Genomic DNA, 19,624 nt, shown 5'->3' on the forward strand with positions numbered 1-19,624 from the left:
CTGTGTTCTGTGTTCTGAGCTGTGTGCTGATCTGTGTTCTGCATGTGTTCTGTGTTCTGAGGTGTCCTGTGTTCTGAGCTGTGTTCTGAGCTGTGTTCTGTGCTGTGTTCTGAGCTGTGTTCTAAGCTGTGTTGTGTTCTGAGCTGTGTTCTGAGCTTATATAGTGCTTTTACTAACTATTATATTTCTCTCTCCTCTGGTCAGGGGCATTGCCGGGTCTGTGCAGCGATAACACTGTATATTGACTGTAGAACGGGAGCTCTCTCTCTCGCTCTCTCTCTCTCTCTTGCTATATGTTGACTGTATCATGCCCAGCCTCGGGCAGCGCTATTATTTAAGAATATGTTGACTGTATGAAAAAATTAAAAATTATATAATTTTATTTTTTTATTTTTTTTTATTTTTACCTTTAGGGGGGGGGGCCTCGCGTTTAAATCTTGCACAGGGCCTCTCATTTCTCCCAGGCGGCCCTGGCTGTAGGTATAGGGTCAATGTCTGATGTGGAGGAGTTACATTCTGAGACAGTTTTGCAGAGTACATCTAATGTGATGCATGTGAATCTTCTCATGGTTACATTGCACGGTTTGCTGCAATCAGCTTTATTTCCATCATGAGTAATGCTGGCCCTGATCAAGGTTATTTTGTTAAAGAATAGTGCAAGTTCTTCACACTTAACCGCTGATGACTGAGGAGGTGTAGGGGCAGTGTTGAGTAGTAGATTAATAGTGGAAAAAAGGATTCTGGAGTTTCCAGCGTTTTCTGTAATGATTTTAGAGAAGTAGTCTTTCCTTGCTAAGCGGATGGTTTTATTATAAGCAGTTAAAGCATCTTTGTATATATCACAGCATATGGTGGTTTTTGTTTTTCTCCATTTTCGCTCTGCTGCACAACATTTCCCTTTTTTCTTTGTTGACAGCATTATAGTTCAGCCAGGGCGAGGCTCTGGTTTTCTTCTTTTTAATTTTTAGTGGGGCGACAGAATCTAATACAGATGACAGTGCATCATTGAGATTTTCTACCATTTCATTTAGAGAGCTGTCATTATTGTGTGGTTCATGTAGTCTGATAAGATTAATGAACTTTGATTCAGCCTTGTCGTTTAGGAGCCTCTTTTGAACTATGATTTATTTTTTTGTTTTAGTAAGGGTTATTTGAGTATCAAAAAATATACAGTGATGGTCGGAGACAGGTAATTCAGTTATTGAGACATTTTTTATGCTTAGCCCAGTTGTTGTTATAACTAAGTCTAATGTATTTCCAAGCTTGTGGGTTGCATTTGTTATATGTTGTGTTAGATCAAAGCTATCCAGTAGATTTTCTAGCTCTATAGTTTTGGAGTCTGTTTTCTTATTAAAATGGATGTTCAAGTCTCCATTTAGGATCACCTTATCATATCCGGTAACACATAATGAGATCAGTTCAGAGAGCTCCTGTATAAATATTGGTGAGTGTCTGGGCGGTCGGTATATTGTGAGAATAATGGTTGATTCTGTTTTGAGCTTAATGATACTAATACTAATCTATACAATCACCTGTTGTTGAATAAATACCATTACTTTCTAGTTATTACTAAAAAAACAGTATATAAAACAGTAGCTGTAAAAAAGAAAAGAAAAAAAAAGTTTTATAATTTATATAATATAATTTTTTTAGTACATTAACAAAAAATAGACAAAAATGTCATCCGTTTTCGTCGACAAAATCTAGACTAAAACAAAAAAGACAAAAACTGACTAAGACTAAAATGCTCAGACATTTAGTTGACTAAAACTGACTAAACGGAAAATAAATGAAGATGATTAAATATGATAACTAAAAAGGAGCACTTGACACATGACTAAGACTAAAACTAAAATGAAAATAGCTGCCAAAATTAACACTGTTCGGCGGTATCATTTTTTTCATACCATCATACCTACGGTATGGGTATTATGACGGTATGACTTTCATCAGCGGGGGGGGAGTGGAGCGGAGCTAAGTTAACAATATACTCGTTATCACGATACATAACGCTTATATGGAAACACGTTGACATTAGGGCCGTTCTTTCAACCTAAAAGTGCACTTTCTTCAACCTCGAACCTAAATTCCTTAGCGACCCGTGTTGCCAAAGTAAACAAATCAGCGCGCACATTCGAGACACACACATTATTGTAACTGAGGGGTACAATTCCCTGACTGTATTGATAAGTATGGTATCATTAAACCACTACCGTCTTATGCACTTTAATTACTGGCCATACAGTACATGATATATATAATGATGAACACTTCCCACAATGAAATCGGTTCCACACAAAGTTGTAATTAAGTATTTATTGCAGCAAAAGGTACATAATATACTTCTCTATTTCACTTTGAATGCGCTTATAAGGCAAAGGAATGTGCGTAGGCAAATCAATAACGAATGTCCATTCTCTGGTTACGCAGGAGGTAATTATACAACCTGAATCTTAGGGAATTATATCTATGGTACACTAGTAATATAGCGGGAGATACTGGAAGGGTCCCCCCGGTTGTAAGCCAGCAAGGGTAGAGGATCTGTCGGTAATAGAGTCTGGGTCAACGATGATAAGGAGACTCCGAGTACGGGAGACGGTGCAATAAGATCTTGATCCACAGATGAATACAGCTGTTCTCCGTAGCCTGTAGCTCCACAGGGAAGAAAGCTAGCCTGCCTCAGGCTTCTGAGGGGCAGACTCGACGTGGCTCCTCACAGGGTAAATCCCACACACGTGTGGGCGTCGGCGATTCTCCGCTCCATTAATCACAGGACCAAAAGCAAATATAATCCAGCCGTAAAGGGCTATGCAGTCGTCGGGTAGATAATCCAGTGTACATGTCCACACGGTCCTCGTCTAGGGCTCCTCGGGTGAAAGCGCCATGAAAGCAGCCCAGCCTGGATAAGCACTCTAGCTGATACGAGGAAAACGTTGGTGATGCTGGTCACTGTAGAACCTTAGCCGCACGATACACTATACACAAATTAGACTATTACTGACTTAATAGAATATGTCGCACTCGACGGTATAGCGCCAAACTCTGACACTTCAGTTATTAATTCGCACGCGGTCTCAATGCTCTATTTGGGGCCAAACAGGCCATACTTCACCGCACGTAGTATCGTGGGTGAGGCTTCAACTTATTGGGTAACATACTTCTGTATTCACCTGCGCCGTATTTATACGCTTAGATGAATAAACTAGTACCAGCTTTATTCCTGTCTCATATCCTTGCGCAATACCATTCATGTCCAGGCATGTCCCCGGCGGTGACTTTGAACCTGACTTTGGAGGCATGGCCTTGGCGCCTGTGGACCGCTGTCCAATAGGAGAATGAAATATTATGGTCTGTACTAGGCTAAAGGGATATTCCGTGTATATGTACAAGGAATATACAAGGGATATCAAACGATATACAAATATTATGCAATATATATCAATCAATAAATATATATATTCGGTTTAATCTGATCCTTTGTAACACATATGAAACGAGTCATACGGAACAAATAACGTATAACTGAGGCTGAAATTAGACCAATATGACTCTAACTCACGACAGTAGTACACAACTACACATACAGACGCACAAAATGTATTCTGCATTGATTAAGTCATAATCAAAACCCACCTTAAGCCGTTAAACCCCTGTAGTGAATCACCGAAGCCAATACACACACACACAGTCGAACTGGAGCGGTTTACCAAACATACACTCCCGGCATTCATAACTCGTACGTTCATCTTCCATACGCTTAACCATAACATAACTTACTTACTCGTACCCAAACAACGTGTCCCTGAGTCCACATTCATGCACGAATCCATTTCAAAACGTTCCGTTTCCCGATTCCTCAATTATCCAATGTCTGGAAGTGGACCCATGGATCCATTCGAAATTAATAAACGGACGGCCATCGGTCCATAACCGCATTCTATAGAAGAATAAGTCTTTATTTGTCATGCAGATTAATACACATGCGAGATGGAAGACCGACAGGAACATGTGCGTTGCGTCACCTGCTCAGCTCAGCTCTGCTACAGTAGGTTCAGTGTGAGAGAGGGAAAGACAGACTGCCCTGCCCTCTGCTGGCGCGTGCTGTGCACTACAACCAATGCCGTCCCTGTTATAACTCTCTGTGTCAGTGTAATAGAAGGAAACGCATCTGTGATTTGGCGCACAGTCTGTGACGTCACGGTATTGAAAATCATACCGACGGGATTTCGAAATACCCTGGTATACCGTCATACCGCCCAAGCCTAATACTCAGTAGTACTCATTACAGGGTTTCCGTTCGAAAAAATTGTTGCCGGTCTCCGTGACCTGCAAGATTTCAATCTACCGGACAAATGAGATTAATTCCGGTCATAGTTTATTGAGCTTTAAAACAATTGATAGGCAGGCTATATAAAGAATGTCATCCTCAAGGCATGTAGATTTATAATATTATTACTTAAAACTAGGCTACTTTTGCGTATACAGTCATTAATATATTCCAAATAAAATAAGTCCCTCGATACTCCGTGCTGCTGCTGACTTGAAATAAAATAGACCGCGTATGTGGGCAGTCGGTCCGACACTAAACAGCAGTCTGTTATAATCACATTTTTATGAGCTAACGAATTCCGTTATATTGGACATTTGTATTAATTATATCAAGCGAAGAACTGAGAAAGCAGAGAGACGGCAACATTATCGTGGTTTGCGTGACGACTCTCTCCACCTCGCAACGACTTATTTGCAAAGAGTATGGCGCTGCAGAGCAGCTGATTCAGTGTTATTGGCTCTTTTCTGGGAACCGCACAGCAGCGCCCCCCACCCAACATTGGCTGAAAATGGCTGAATTGGAGTACTGCTGGAATACTGCATTGTGCTGATAGTGCTCTGGCTCTGCAGCTTCACAAAAGTTCGCACACCCAGCACTAAGCTCTCGCTGACGACGTCGTTGTCATTATTAGAAGCAACGAGGAAACAAATGTAATGATCGTTTCGTTCATCGCATAGGCTATTTAATTTTAGCCTATTTTAATACAATTCAAATAATCAAATTGTGCTTAGACTCAGGGAATTATTTTCACCGGACATTAAGACCGGAGAGAGTAAATATGTCGGACTTCAACAGATTTTGCCGGTCAAATACCGATAATTACCGGCTAACGGAAACGCTGACTCATTAATATATTTTATACCCAGTTTAATCACCTGTACATTGTATATCACTATTCTTTTTTAAACAATATGTTTATTGGTATTTTTTTTTCTTTTCAGTTTTACAGCATCAGTTCAACAGTTCAACAACCATACAAAAGAAAATGCTGCCAACTGCCCCCCCTCCCGAGTTACAGAAAAATAGATACAAAATAACCCCCCCCTGAAAGAAAAATAATAAATCAATATAAACAAAAACAAAAAAAAATCTAGGCCAGACCCCCCCCCCCTCCCCTCCCCCAGACTAGGACCTCAACAAATTCAGTTTTTTCTTTTTTTTACACATTTTGAGAATTTAGTAAACCCAGTTACACCCGTCTAACAGGTGCCCATACTTCTACACCAAACAAATAAATATCTAACGTTACATCTTTTCTCTTCAAAGAGTAACTAATAACATTTACAGTATCATTCATTGCAATATATACCCTTCAGAAAGACAAAAGGGAGCTTCAATAATAGCCTACATCGTCAACCTACTATGTAATCTGTTCTAAGTATTGCCTAAACCCAGCCCAGCATTTATCAAAGAGACGTGGTTTTTTCTTAAGATTGAACATTATTTTCTCTGATGCCATGTACGAAGAGATTTCACTAAGCCACATAGACATGGGGGGGGGATTCAGCACCTTTCCACAGCATGGCAATACACTTGTTCCCTGCAATCATGGCCAATTTAATGATCCGCACCTTGCCTCTCTTATCTGGAGAAATGTCAGACATGTCTCCTAATAATGCTAATTTAGGTGTACATGGGATCTCAAACCCTGTGACCTCTTCGAGAATCTCCCAAATTGAGCCCCAGTAAGGTCTCAACATTGTATATCACTATTGCACTTTACTGTTACATTTGCACTCTGGTTGGTTGCCAACCTTATTTTTGTTGTACTGTACTTGTGCTGCCTGATGACAATACGTTTCAATCTAATCTAATCGAATTGAATCGAATCGAATCTACATGTCTAAAGAGGAGTCAGTCCACTCTGCCATCTTGATTAATGGAGACTAACAACACCCGACTCCTAACTCTTCTGAACAGGGAATGTCTGTATCTAGGAATCTGTCATACATGTCATTGGTTCATCTTTCATATTTGAAGTCACTGGCAAATGACTGATAACACAGAATGGTTAATTTGGTAAATGTTGTGTGCGTGTTTGTGTGTGTGTGTGAGCGAGGTTCTCATCCTAGAAGTTGGCTGCACGTTTGACTACAGTCTAGAAGAAGCCTTTACAACCAAAATGTTGAAGTATCAACTGTTAGAGCATACCATATCTCACAACTGGGCTACAACTGTAAACTTTTGGTCTTCATATTTGGAAGCCTGAGTCATGTTGGGTGTTAGAGGCCGGTCTTCCGAAGAGAAGAGCCAAACAGTTAGCAAGATATTGCTCAGTGTCAAGCTATTAAAGACGCAATTTGGAGAAGATGCTGCTATCTGTATCCATGAGCTGTGTGTTGATTGTCAGGTTCATCATCATTCACACGTGTGTGTGTAACTTTGTGTAACTTTGGTTGCCATTGTCAATTTGGGCACGAATGTATCAGAATAACCCACAAAATGCACTGATAATATTTGTGTCCTTTAAACATTGTCTTTATGTGGACATAAATAAATATTCTAAATGTGTGTGTGTGCGTGTGTGTGTGTGTGTGTGTGCGTGTACAGACCCAGCGCGTGCAGAGGGAGCTGCACGCGGACCATGAGCTGGCCCAGAGAGAGCTGCAGGAGAGCGGCAGGAGGATGCGGCAGGACTGTGACCACGGGGTGGCGCTAGAGAGAGAGAAAGTCAGACTGATGGAGGAGGAGAGGGTGCGGCTGCTGCATCAGGTAGAGAGAGAGAGAGAGAGAGAGAGAGAGATACTGGTGGAGGAGGAGAGTGCATCAGGTAGAGAGAGAGAGAGATACTTGACTTACCTGTTGACTCAATGACTGACCTCATTTCTTATTTTTTGTATCCAATTTTCTCCTTATTTTTCTATTTTTCTCCCATCCCAATTTCGTGTTTCCAATTCTCCCCTCCCCTGTCTTGAACGTTGCTCGCATATGCCCCCCACTGGTCGGTTGTAGGGAGGATAGAAGACTTGCATCACGTGTCCCCTCCGGTACACGAGGAGGCAGCCTGTCGCATCTTTTCACCTGCCAGCGCGGACTCTCATTGGCGAGGTGTAACATGTGGGAGGCTCACACTACCCCCGCTATTTCCTGTCTCTGCTGTGCAGGCGTCCCCTAACCGACCTGTAGGAGTCGCTGTCCACAACATCCAGATTACCACCCATCGACTTCCACCCACTGACTCTGCCAATTTAGCCAGTATGACGGCCGGCCCAAGCCGGAGGCAATGCTGACACCCGGATTCGAGACCGGAGTCTCTTGCATTGGGGACGAGCGCAATCTCCGCTGCGCCACCCAGCCGCCGATGACTGACCTAATTTCTTTAATTAAATGTCTCCTCTCCTCTCTTCTCCCTCTCCTCTCTTCTCCCTATTCTCTCCTCTTCTCTCCTATCCGCTCTTCCTCTCATTTCTCTTCTCCTCTCCTCCCCTCCTCTCTCTTCTCTCCTCCCCTCCTATCTCTTCTCTCCTCTCCTCTCTTCTCCCTCTCCTTTCCTCCTCTCTCTTCTCTCCTCTATCTTCTCTCCCTCCTCTCCTCTTCTCTCCTTCCTCTCTTCTCCCTCTACTTTCCTCCTCTCTCTTCTCTCCTCTCCTCTCCCTCTCCTCCTCTCCTCCTCTTCTCTCCTTCCTCTCCTCTTCTCCCTCTCCTCTCCTCTCTTCTCCCTCTCCTTTCCTCTCTTCTCCCTCTCCTTTCCCTCTCCTTTCCTCTCCTCTCTCTCCTCTCCTCTTCTCTCCTATCCTCTCTCCTCTCCTTCCCTCCTCCTCTCCTCTCTCTTCTCCCCTCTCTTCTCTCCTCCTCTCCTCCCCTCCTATCTCTTCTCCCCTCTCCTCTGTTCTCCCTCTCCTTTCCTCTCCTCTCTTCTCTCCTCCTCTCCTCCCCTCCTATCTCTTTTCCCCTCCTCTCCTCTCTTCTTCCTCTCATCTCTTCTCCCTCTCCTTTCCTCCTCTCTCTTCTCTCCTTTCTCTTCTCTCCCTTATCTCCTCTCCCTCTCCTCCTCTCCTCTTATCTCCTTCCTCTCCTCTCATCTCCTCTCCCTCTCCTTTCCTCTCTTCTCCCTCTCCTCTCCCTCTCCTTTCCTCTCATCTCTCCTCTCCTCTCCTCTTCTCTCCTATCCTCTCCTTCCCTCCTCCCTTCCTCTCTCTTCTCTCCTCTCTTCTCTCCTCTCCTCCCCTCATATCTCTTCTCTTCTCTCCTCTCCTCTCTTCTCCCTCTCCGTTCCTCTCCTCTCTCTTCTCTCCTCTCTCTTCTCTCTTCTCTCCTCCTCTCCCCCCTCCTATATATTCTCTCTCCTCTCCTCTCTTCTCCCTCTCCTTTCCTCTCCTCTCTCTTCTCTCCTCCCTCCTCTCCTCTCCTCCTCTCCTCTCTTCTCCATCTCCTTTCCTCTCCTCTCTCTTCTCTCCTCCTCTCCTCTCCTCTTTCCTCCTCTCCTCCTCTCCTCTCCTCCTCCCTCCTCTCCTCTCCTCCCTCCTCTCTCTAGATAACAGACAGTGAGGTGAGGTATAAACAGTTGGAGAAGGACCACCAGCTGTTTAGAGAACAGCAGAGCGTCAGACCAGAGATACGACTGCAGTCAGAGATCAACCTGCTCAGTCTGGAGAAGGTAATACACTACGATTAACTAGTGTTTCTACCAATATTATTACTAATACAATCAGTAAATCACAACATCACACCTGAAGTTGTGTACTTCTCAGGGGAGATTAAAAAAAGCCTTAACACTTTGAGCGCCACTCACGGCTAATCTCGGGTTTACGATCGTGACGTTGAAAGCCACGTCACGGCTTTTCTCTGAATTTTTATTTTTTATTAGCGATCTGAAATCATATTGCATCACGCGAGCCTACCGTTGGAGATCCAGCGGCCGCCGGCGATCAGATGTGAAAAAAGCGCCCCCTATCGTCTCCCAGATGGTAAATCACCCTTTTGGAATGGACTCAATGAAAATGGATGGGGGAAAAAAATATTCCAGTCCACATTTTACTTCTCACCCATGCAGCCGGAGTTACCAGAGTTCATTCTGGAGCCTCTGAGCCGCGGCGATGGGTTATACTGTACACACGTTGGATCAATATACTTATCGATTTTTTCTAATGGTGATCAGGAATTGGAATATACCATTTGGATACCATCTGATGTCAGGTAAGGAATCTATGTTATCAGTGTTAGGATAATCAGACTCGTTTTCATGGAGATATAAGCGTTTCCACTATATGTGATATGGCTGTTTCACTGTAAAAGCCATGAGGAAATAATAGCAGCGATTATCAGCGCACGGCACGAGCGTGCGTGCGCACACATTATACTGTCGACCATCTAGCGTTTATTTGAAAACTATTCATAAATAGACAGACAAATGATAACGTTCTGGAATATTCCAGTAAAAGGCGATTATCATGGAATGTGTTGTTTTTTCTTCAAAACCGAGTGGTTTTCAAAATGAAGCGATAAAAACACAATCTGCTTTGCCAATGTTGACTGGAAAATGATTCTTTGATAAGCGATGGGCAGATTAGACACATAGCATAATTTAAAACATAGATTAGGCGATATTAACGTTACATGGGCCGTGGACCGTGGCATCAATGGGGTAAAAAGGAAAACACGGCCCGGCACTGAAAGTGTTAAAGGATAAAATAATTCAGGAGTACAGTTTTGAGTAAAACATCAAACATTTGTTTTTTTTGTTTTTTTTATCTTGCAGCATATTTTAAGTTTTTCTTTCTTATATTAAAATATATTTCGTTTTAAGAATTTGTAAAGGATAGGCAAAAATAAGCATGTGCTTCAGCTAGGGATGCTCGATATTGGCTTTTTTACCTATACCGATATTGTCCAACTCTTAATTTCCGATACCGATATCAGCCGATACCGATATATGCAGGGTTTCCCCCCCAAAAAACTGAATAATTTCAGGTAATTAACATTACATATCTCTTGTTGTGGAATTAACACAACATTATGCATACTTTTGACAATAAATAAAATCAGAATTTGTTCTTACTTGCTTGCCTGGGTAAATAAAGGATCTAGAAATGTAAAAAAAAATAATAATAATAATAATAATTTGAAAACCGATACCGATATTTTCCGATATCACATTTTAATGCCGATAATATCGGTAGGCCAATAATATCGGACATCCCTAGCTTCAGCATATTCCTTTTTTTCTGTCGTTGATTTTGGATTTTGTGTGTGTTTGATTTGTCTGTAAACAAGACCAAAAACTAAACTTCATTCATTCATTCATTCATATCTACTACTAGCACCACTGTTAAAGGAAAACTCCATTTTTGGAAATTAGCTTATTTGCCATCTACCCTGGAGTTAGACAAGAAGATACATACACTTTTTCTTCTCTGTGCATGCAGTAGGAGTAGGAAGACACGCACCGTTAGCCTAGCTTAGCGTCAGTCACTGGAAGTAGGTTCCTCCATTAGCCTAGTTCCCAACGTCTTCCTAATCCTACTGCATGCACAGAGAAGAAAAAGGTACGCATCTTCTTGTCTAACTCCAGGGTTCCCAAAATGTTGGAGTATTAAGATACATACTTTTTTCTTCTCTGTGCATGCAGTAGGAAGACGCACACCGTTAGCCTAGCTTAGCGTCGGTCACTGGAAGTAGGTTCCTCCATTAGCCTACTGTAGTTCCCAACGTCTTCCTACTCCTACTGCATGCACAGAGAAGAAAAGGGTATGCATCTTCTTGTCTAACTCCAGGGTAGATGGCAAATAAGCAAATTTCCCAAAATGTTGGAGTTTTCCTTTAAACTAACTTTAAAAGTGGCACGTTGCAGTACTTCACAGGCAACCGAAGAGATTTTTCAAGTTTGGAATATATATATATATATTTATTTGTATATTATATACATGCTGTATATTACACACTGTGTATGTTGTGTGTGTTTGTTAAGGTGGAACTGGAGAGAAAGCTGGAGTCCACCACCAAATCCAAGTTGCACTACAAGCAGCAGTGGGGGCGCGCCTTAAAAGAGCTGGTCAGGTTCAAACAGGTACTGCAGGTTATATACTGATATGCCTGTGTGAGGGAGGGAGGGAGGGAGGGAGAGAGGGAGAGAGGGAGGGAGGGAGGGAGGGAGGGAGGGAGAGAGGGAGAGGGAGGGAGGGAGAGAGGGAGAGGGAGGGAGGGAGAGAGGGAGAGAGGGAGAGAGGGAGGGAGAGAGGGAGAGAGGGAGAGAGAGAGAGAGAGAGGGAGAGAGGGAGGGAGAGAGGGAGAGAGGGAGAGAGAGAGAGAGAGAGGGAGAGAGGGAGGGAGAGAGAGAGAGGGAGAGAGAGAGAGAGAGAGGGAGAGAGGGAGGGAGAGAGGGAGAGAGGGAGAGAGGGAGGGAGGGAGAGAGGGAGGGAGGGAGGGAGAGAGAGGGGAAGAGGGAGAGAAAGGGAGAGAGAGAGATTAAGTGTCTTGCTCAAGGACACTTCCAACACGCTGCCCGGGACGGGGCGGAATTGCACCGGGAACCTTCAGATTTGCCACTGTCGCCCCCGGGCTGTGAGAGGGTCTCTGTGAACAGTTTTAAGTACCTCGGAGTCCACATATCCGAGGACTTGACATGGACCACACACATTGACAGTGTTATCAAGAAGGCACGGCAACGCCTCTACTTCCTCAGGCGCCTAAGGAAGTTCAAAGTGAGTCAGAAGATCCTTAAGAACTTCTACTCGTGCACAAGAGAGAGCATCCTGACTGGCAACATCACTTCCTGGTTTGTGAATAGCACCGCACACGACCGTAGCAGACTACAGAGAGTGGCCCGTTGAGCCGAACGCACAATTGGAGGGGGGCTCCCCACTCTCCAAGACATTTACAACAAGCGGTGCATGGGTAAGGCTAAGAGAATCATTAAAGACTCCAGCCACCCAAACAACTGCCTCTTTGAACTGCTGCGGTCAGGCAAGCGATACCGGAGTCTCATGGCCATCACAGAGAGACTCAGAAGAAGCTTCTATCCCCAGGCCATCAGGATGCTAAATGACAATAACACTATGTAACAACCATCAAATGCACTCACAGCACACACTCACTTTAAACATACAACTCACTGCAGCACCCACTTTACCCACCTAAACACACTTTATATTTATTGGTAAAGAATTTGCACTACAACCCATACCTCATTACACCTTACTGTAATTTGTACCTAAATTGTACCTCATCCCATTTCTGCATTGTACTGTATAGTATATAGTAGGGGTGGGAATCGCCAGAGACCTCACGATACGATACTATCGCGATACTTGCGTCACGATACGATAGTATCGCGATACTAAATATATCGCGATACGCTGAGTATTGCGAAATATATATATTTTTGACAATTTATTTTATTGCCTTTTTTCAACTGCAAAGTAAAACTTTGTCAACATGTTTTATCTAATAAAATAAAGTTCAGTCTGTTCATCTCACTTCAATAATTTTTATTGCAGAACATGGTATTTTCTCAAGCAGACAGATGTAAACACTGTAATCTGTGTTGCATGTACCTGACAAACTGAACTGTTTGTATTACAGTCATATTCCAACTTAACTGAATGCACATGTGTGTGTGGACTACTGTACTATTACAGGTATTGAAATGAACAATGCAACTTCTTTATACCATTTTTTTATTTTTTTTATGAATAATTAAATATCGATACTTGGCGTCCCTGTATCGATACAATATCGCCATGCAAAGTATCGCGATACTACTACGTATCGATTTCCCCCCCCCACCCCTAGTATATAGTATATTGTATTGTAACTCAGTTACTTTTCTACTCTGCATTGTATATTGTATATATGTATATATTGAACACTTTTGTCTACGTACTTGACTTCTATTTTATACTTACTATACTTTTTATACTTATCTATTTTTATCTAGCACAATCTCTGGAGCATAACAGAAAGAAGCATTTTATATAAAAGTATTCTGTACTTCCTCACGATACGATATTATCACGATACGATAGTATTGCGATTAAAATATATTGCGATATGCTGAGTATTGCGATATTGACAACTAATAAAGAAACTTGTGTGCCGGGACATTCAGCAGCGTAGAGACAGTGAGTGGGTCTCTCTCTGACATTCAGCAGCGTAGAGACCGTGAGTGGGTCTCTCTCTGACATTCAGCAGCGTAGAGACAGTGAGTGGGTCTCTCTCTGACATTCAGCAGCTTAGAGACAGTGAGTGGGTCTCTCTCTGACATTCAGCAGCGTAGAGACAGTGAGTTGGTCTCTCTGACATTCAGCAGCTTAGAGACAGTGAGTGGGTCTCTCTCTGACATTCAGCAGCTTAGAGACAGTGAGTGGGTCTCTCTCTGACATTCAGCAGCTTAGAGACAGTGAGTTGGTCTCTCTCTGACATTCAGCAGCGTAGAGACAGTGAGTGGGTCTCTCTCTGACATTCAGCAGCGTAGAGACAGTGAGTGGGTCTCTCTCTGACATTCAGCAGCGTAGAGACAGTGAGTGGGTCTCTCTCTGACATTCAGCAGCGTAGAGACAGTGAGTTGGTCTCTCTGACATTCAGCAGCATAGAGACAGTGAGTGGGTCTCTCTCTGACATTCAGCAGCGTAGAGACAGTGAGGGGGTCTCTCTCTGACATTCAGCAGCGTAGAGACAGTGAGTGGGTCTCTCTCTGACATTCAGCAGTGTAGAGACAGTGAGTGTGTCTCTCTCTGACATTCAGCAGCGTAGAGACCGTGAGTGGGTCTCTCTCTGACATTCAGCAGTGTAGAGACAGTGAGTGGGTCTCTCTCTGACATTCAGCAGTGTAGAGACAGTGAGTGGGTCTCTCTCTGACATTCAGCAGCGTAGAGACAGTGAGTGGGTCTCTCTCTGACATTCAGCAGCGTAGAGACAGTGAGTGGGTCTCTCTCTGACATTCAGCAGCGTAGAGACAGTGAGTGGGTCTCTCTCTGACATTCAGCAGCGTAGAGACAGTGAGTGGGTCTCTCTCTGACATTCAGCAGCTTAGAGACAGTGAGTGGGTCTCTCTCTGACATTCAGCAGCGTAGAGACAGTGAGTGGGTCTCTCTCTGACATTCAGCAGCGTAGAGACAGTGAGTGGGTCTCTCTCTGACATTCAGCAGCGTAGAGACAGTGAGTGGGTCTCTCTCTGACATTCAGCAGTGTAGAGACAGTGAGTGGGTCTCTCTCTGACATTCAGCAGGCGTAGAGACAGTAAGTGTTAGTGGTGGGGGAAAATATTGATACAGTATTGTATCGCGATACTGTATCGATACAAGGACACCAAGTATCGATATATATGTTATTTTTATTTTTTTTATAAGGAAGTTGCATTGTTCATTTCAATACATGTAATAGTACAGTAGTCCACACACGCACACATTCAGTTAAGTTGGAATATGACTGTAATACAAACAGTTCAGTTTGTCAGGTGCATGCAACACACAGTGTTTACCTCTGTCTGCTTGAGAAAATACCATGTTCTGCAATAAAAATGATTGAAGTGAGATGAACAGACTGAAAACTTTATTTTATTAGATAAAACATGTTGACAAAGTTTTACTTTGCAGTTGAAAAAAGGTAATAAATCGCAATATTAATATCGCAATACTCAGCATATCGCAATATATTTTGAATCGCAATACTATCGTATCGTGATAATATCGTATCGTGAGGCCTCTGGTAATTCCCACCCCTAGTAAGTGTGTCTTAACGTGTTACAAGCAGGAGAGGAAACTGAACTAAGCCCAGAATCTTAGCTGCTTTATCGGCACCGTTCCTCATCTGACGCCAATGGGGTCAGTGTGTGTGTGTTTTGGTCTGAGTGTGTGAGAGAGAGATAAAGTGTGTGGGGGTTATACCTTTGTTTTGTATGTATGTATGTGTGTGTGTGTGTGTGTGTGTGTGTGTGCGTGTAAGAGAGACAGACAGAAAAAGAGAGGGAGACAGAGACACAGATAGAATAGAATAGAAATACTTTTATTATCCCGTGGGAAATTTGACACTGCAAATCGCTCAACATTTAAACATTTAGACAGGACAGGTCACGAATTAGAATAATAACACAAATCAATCAAGTTGCCTAGGATAAGAGTAGAGTAAAATAGAATAAAAATGAAATAAAAAATACAGAAATAAATACAGTAAAAATATACTGAGCATGGGGGAAGGGGGGGGGGTACAGGTAGTAAAAAAACAACACAGCAGTGTAAACAATTTGGTCAATATAATTTAACTATCTAACTAAATGAAATATAAATTCACAGTATTCACAGTGTCACATAAGGTGCAGTATGCTTCAGGTAGTGTATTGTCCTCCTTGGGTTCCTATTAATCCAAGGTCAATGTCTGGCCGCCGTCGCTGCCCCCTGTTGTGGAGCCTGGAGGCCGCTAGTCGCGGCCTCCTGCCACTATTGAGCTGCCGCTCTGTGCTCAGTGATGCAGTGAGGCACAGTGATGCATTGTATAGTCTGATGGCTGTTGGAATGAAGGACTTCCTGTGCCTCACTGATGCAGAGAGAGACAGAGAGGGGGGGGTAACAGAGAAGGGTGATAGCAAAAAAGAGAGAGAATGTAGTTTCAGCATGTGTAAGAAAGAGAGAGAGAGAGAGAGGGTGTGTAGTGTACACAGTACACAGTCGTGCCATAGCATAGGTGAGCACAAATGTACGCATGCAATCATGTATATGTGTGCGTTTGTACACATGCATACAAGTAAGAATACACAAGTGTCTTTGGTGAGGGAGAGGGAGAGAGGGACAGCGAGAGAGAGAGAGAGAGAGAGAGAGAGGCACAGACAGAGAGAGAGAGAGAGAGAGAGAGAGCACCCACTGGCATATGTCTGTGTGTCTGTGTGTGTGCGTTCGAGAGTTCGAGAGAGAGCACCCACTGGCATAGGTGTGTGTGTGAGAGAGAGAGAGAGAGAAAGCATGAGGTGTGTTTTCACACCAGAGCTAAATATTTGGCCAGGGTGAAGTAGACAATGAAATCTGCTGCAGCAACATGTGTTCCGTTCAGACGGGCGGCTCTCGCCGTTTCCTCCCTGAAGCTCCACTAAGTGAGGCCTTCAGAGGGCCTTACTAATGTAAACACACGCCCACGCACGTGGACAGTCTCTCTCACGTGCACATGCTCTCTCTCTCCATCTCTCTCTCTCTCCCTCTCTCTCTCTCTCCCTCTCTCTCTGCCTCTCTCTCTCCCTCTCTCTGCCTCTCTCTCTCCCTCTCTCTCTCTCTCCCTCTCTCTCTGCCTCTCTCTCTCCCTCTCTCTATCTCTCTCTCTCCCTCTCTCTCTCCCTCTCTCTCTCTATCTCTCTCTCTCTGTCTCTCTCTCTCTCTCTCTTTACACACACACACACACACACACACTACACACATCAGGGTCTTATCAGACGCTCTAATAACTGTTACTGACACTAACCAGCTGGAAAACTTGAAGCCCTTTCTTTCCTCCCATCTCTCACTCCCTCCCTCCCTCTCCTCTCTCACTCCCTCCCTCCCTCCCTCTCCTCTCCTCTCCTCTGCCACCCCTCTCTATCCCTCACTCTCACCCTCCTTCTTTCAGTCTCTCTCTCCTTCTCTTCTCTCCCTTCTTCCTCTCTCCCTCCCTCTCCCTCCTTCTCTCTCTCTCCCTCCCTCTCTTCCTCTCTCTCCCTCCTCTCCTTCTCTCTCTCTCCCCTCTCCCTCCCTTTCTCTCCATCTTTCTCTCCCCTCTCTCTCTCTCCCTCCCTCCCTCTCTCCTTCCCTCCCTCTCTCCTTCCCTCCCTCTCTCTCTCCCTCTCTTCATCTCTCTCCCTCCTTCTCTCCCTCCTTTCCTCCCTCTCCCTCCCTTTCTCTCTACATCTCTCTCTTCCTCTCTCCCTCCCTCTCTCTCCCCTCTCCCTCTCTCTCTCCCCCTCCCTCCCTCTCTCTCCCTCCCTCCCCCCTCTCTCTCCCTATCTCCTCCCTCCCCCCCTCTCTCTCTCCCTCCCTCCCCTCTCTCTCTCTCCCTCCCTCCCTCTCCTCTCCTCTCCTCCGCCACCCCTCTCTATCCCTCACTCTCACCCTCCTTCTTTCAGTCTCTTTCTCCTTCTCTTCTCTCCCTTCTTCCTCTCTCCCTCCTTCTCTCCCTCCTTCCCTCTCTCTCCCTCCCTCTCTTCCTCTCTCCCCCTCCTTCTCTCCCTCTCTCTCTCTCCCCTCCCTCTCTCTCTCCCCTCTCCATCCCTTTCTCTCCATCTCTCTCCCCTCTCTCTCTCTCCCTCCCTCCCTCTCTCCTTCCCTCTCTCTCTCTCTCCCTCTTTTCATCTCTCTCCCTCCTTCTCTCCCTCCTTTCCTCCCTCTCCCTCCCTTTCTCTCTCCATATCTCTCTCTTCCTCTCTCCCTCCCTCTCTCTCCCATCTCCCTCTCTCTCTCCCCCTCCCTCCCTCTCTCTCCCTCTCTTCCTCTCTCTCTCCCTCCCTCCCCCCTCTCTCTCCCTCTCTCCTCCCTCCGCCCTCTCTCTCTCCCTCCCTCCCCCCCCTCTCTCTCTCTCTCCCTCCCTCCCCTCCCTCCGTCTCTTCCTCTCTCCCCCTCTCCCTCCCCCCTCTCCCTCCCCCCCTCCCTCCTTCTCTCTTCCTCTCTCGCTCCCTCTCTCTCCCCCTCTCTCTCTACATCCCTCCCTCCCCTCTCCCTCCCTCCTGCTCTCTCCCTCTCTTCCCCCCCCACTCTCTCTCCCTCTCTCTCCCCCTCTCCCTCCCTCTCTCCCCCTCCCTCCCCCCTCCCTCCCTCCCTCCCTAAGAGCTGTCTCAGTGTAAAGAAAACACAGTGTGATTTATGCTGCTCTGAGGGGCTTCATAACATAGAGTCCCCCTCCTGCTATTAATCACCTCCTGTATTGTGTTGAGCAATCCCCCGCCAGGCGCTAACTATTTAGATGTCACACGCCCGCTTTTTTATACTTTTTATGAAATATCAGGCCGGCGTTTACATTACAATCCGTCTTGCGTGAAGTTTTTTTTTTTGCCGTGAATGTTTGGTTCTTCAGGCCTTGCCTTGCCTGTTTATTCTGCCCCATCGACGCCCGCCGCTGCCGCCACGCTGTTTAGCAGAAGTTGTATCGTAAAAGTTCTTGCAGTGAAATAATGTCCCTATTTTGGGGGGGGGGTCCAGGGGGTGGGGTGGGGGGGGAGACTTTCTCTACGTGTCCTAATGTCAGGTGGTCCATCTAAGTGTTTTTATGGACTCCCTAAGTGTGTTTAGTTTAAGAGGAAAATCTGAGATATTTATGTCTGGCTAAACGCCAGTCCAGGACCCGTCTTTGGTATAGATATGGATTTGAAATGGCACTTCATAGAGGTTCCAATAGCATCCCATGTGCTCTTAGTGGTGGTTGCATGATCTGTGTGATCACCCGAATGAAGAATTCCAATATGTTATTACCACGGAAAGTTTCAATCAATATGTTATTACCACGGAAAGTTTCAATCAATATGTTATTAGGAAAGTTTCAGCAATATGTTATTACCATGGACCAGTTTGTCAGATACATTGCCAGTACACTCTGCACTGAGTTTGTCCTCTCATGACCACCATATAGCATGGGCAATGCTTTATCACTCATGTGACTGCCAGTGTGCACAACTGTAGGAGATTGGTCTTTGAAATCAGCTCCATCGTTCATTTCAATTTGAGCCTCATCTCCTAGAACACTGAAATACTTTACAGGATGGTGATCGTTCTCCTTACCAAACTCAACATATGATTGTCTCTCAGACTTGCGATAGATATTAGTAACTTAATAAATAAACAAAAACGAAAAATCTATTTATGTCCAATAGGCCTAACTAAATAACAGATTACACGCATAAAACGCTGAAAACAACCTAACGAAGCAACAATAGTATTTTTAATGAGGCTATTATTATTATTAATATTTTGTGTGGGGGCTGTACATTGGAGGTGGGGGGGGGGTTGGGTAGGGGGGACACACACATTTTACACTGTACATTGGACTACTGACAAAGCCTTACTTGGTAATTTACTGTATTAATTTGAGAGTGTTTTTGAAAGTGGGTAGTGATTCACATTCCTTTACAGCTTTGGGTAGGGCGTTCCACATTGATGTGGCATAATTGCGAAACGTGTTTAGTCCCTTGTTTGAGCCGAATCTGGGTTTAACATGATTTGTGGAGCTCCCTCTGGTGTTGTGATTGTGGTATTCACTGACCTTTGGGAAGTATTTTGACATGTACATGGGTACCTTCATTGGTCGCGTAGTGTATCTTGTAGACCAGGCCCATTGCAAGTTGCTGTACTCTGTCGTCCACTCTAAGCCATCCTAGGTTGTCAAAGTGGGCAGGGGTGAGGTGGGTTCTAG

General features: G+C 44.5%; 1 protein-coding gene across 1 annotated transcript in view; it reads left to right on the forward strand.

Moving 5' to 3' along the window:
- Positions 1–19,624, forward strand: part of cep120 (centrosomal protein 120) — a 218,286-nt gene that overhangs the window by 181,908 nt on the left and 16,754 nt on the right. Inside the window, exons 17-19 of the mRNA XM_084323233.1 lie at positions 6,881–7,042; positions 8,805–8,927; positions 11,238–11,336. Of these exons, the coding sequence (XP_084179359.1) occupies positions 6,881–7,042; positions 8,805–8,927; positions 11,238–11,336 (384 nt within the window). The remainder of the gene's footprint in view (positions 1–6,880; positions 7,043–8,804; positions 8,928–11,237; positions 11,337–19,624) is intronic.

The sequence above is a fragment of the Notolepis coatsorum genome (assembly GCF_963971535.1).
Source record: "Notolepis coatsorum genome assembly, chromosome: 10".
NCBI classification, from domain to species: domain Eukaryota; kingdom Metazoa; phylum Chordata; class Actinopteri; order Aulopiformes; family Paralepididae; genus Notolepis; species Notolepis coatsorum.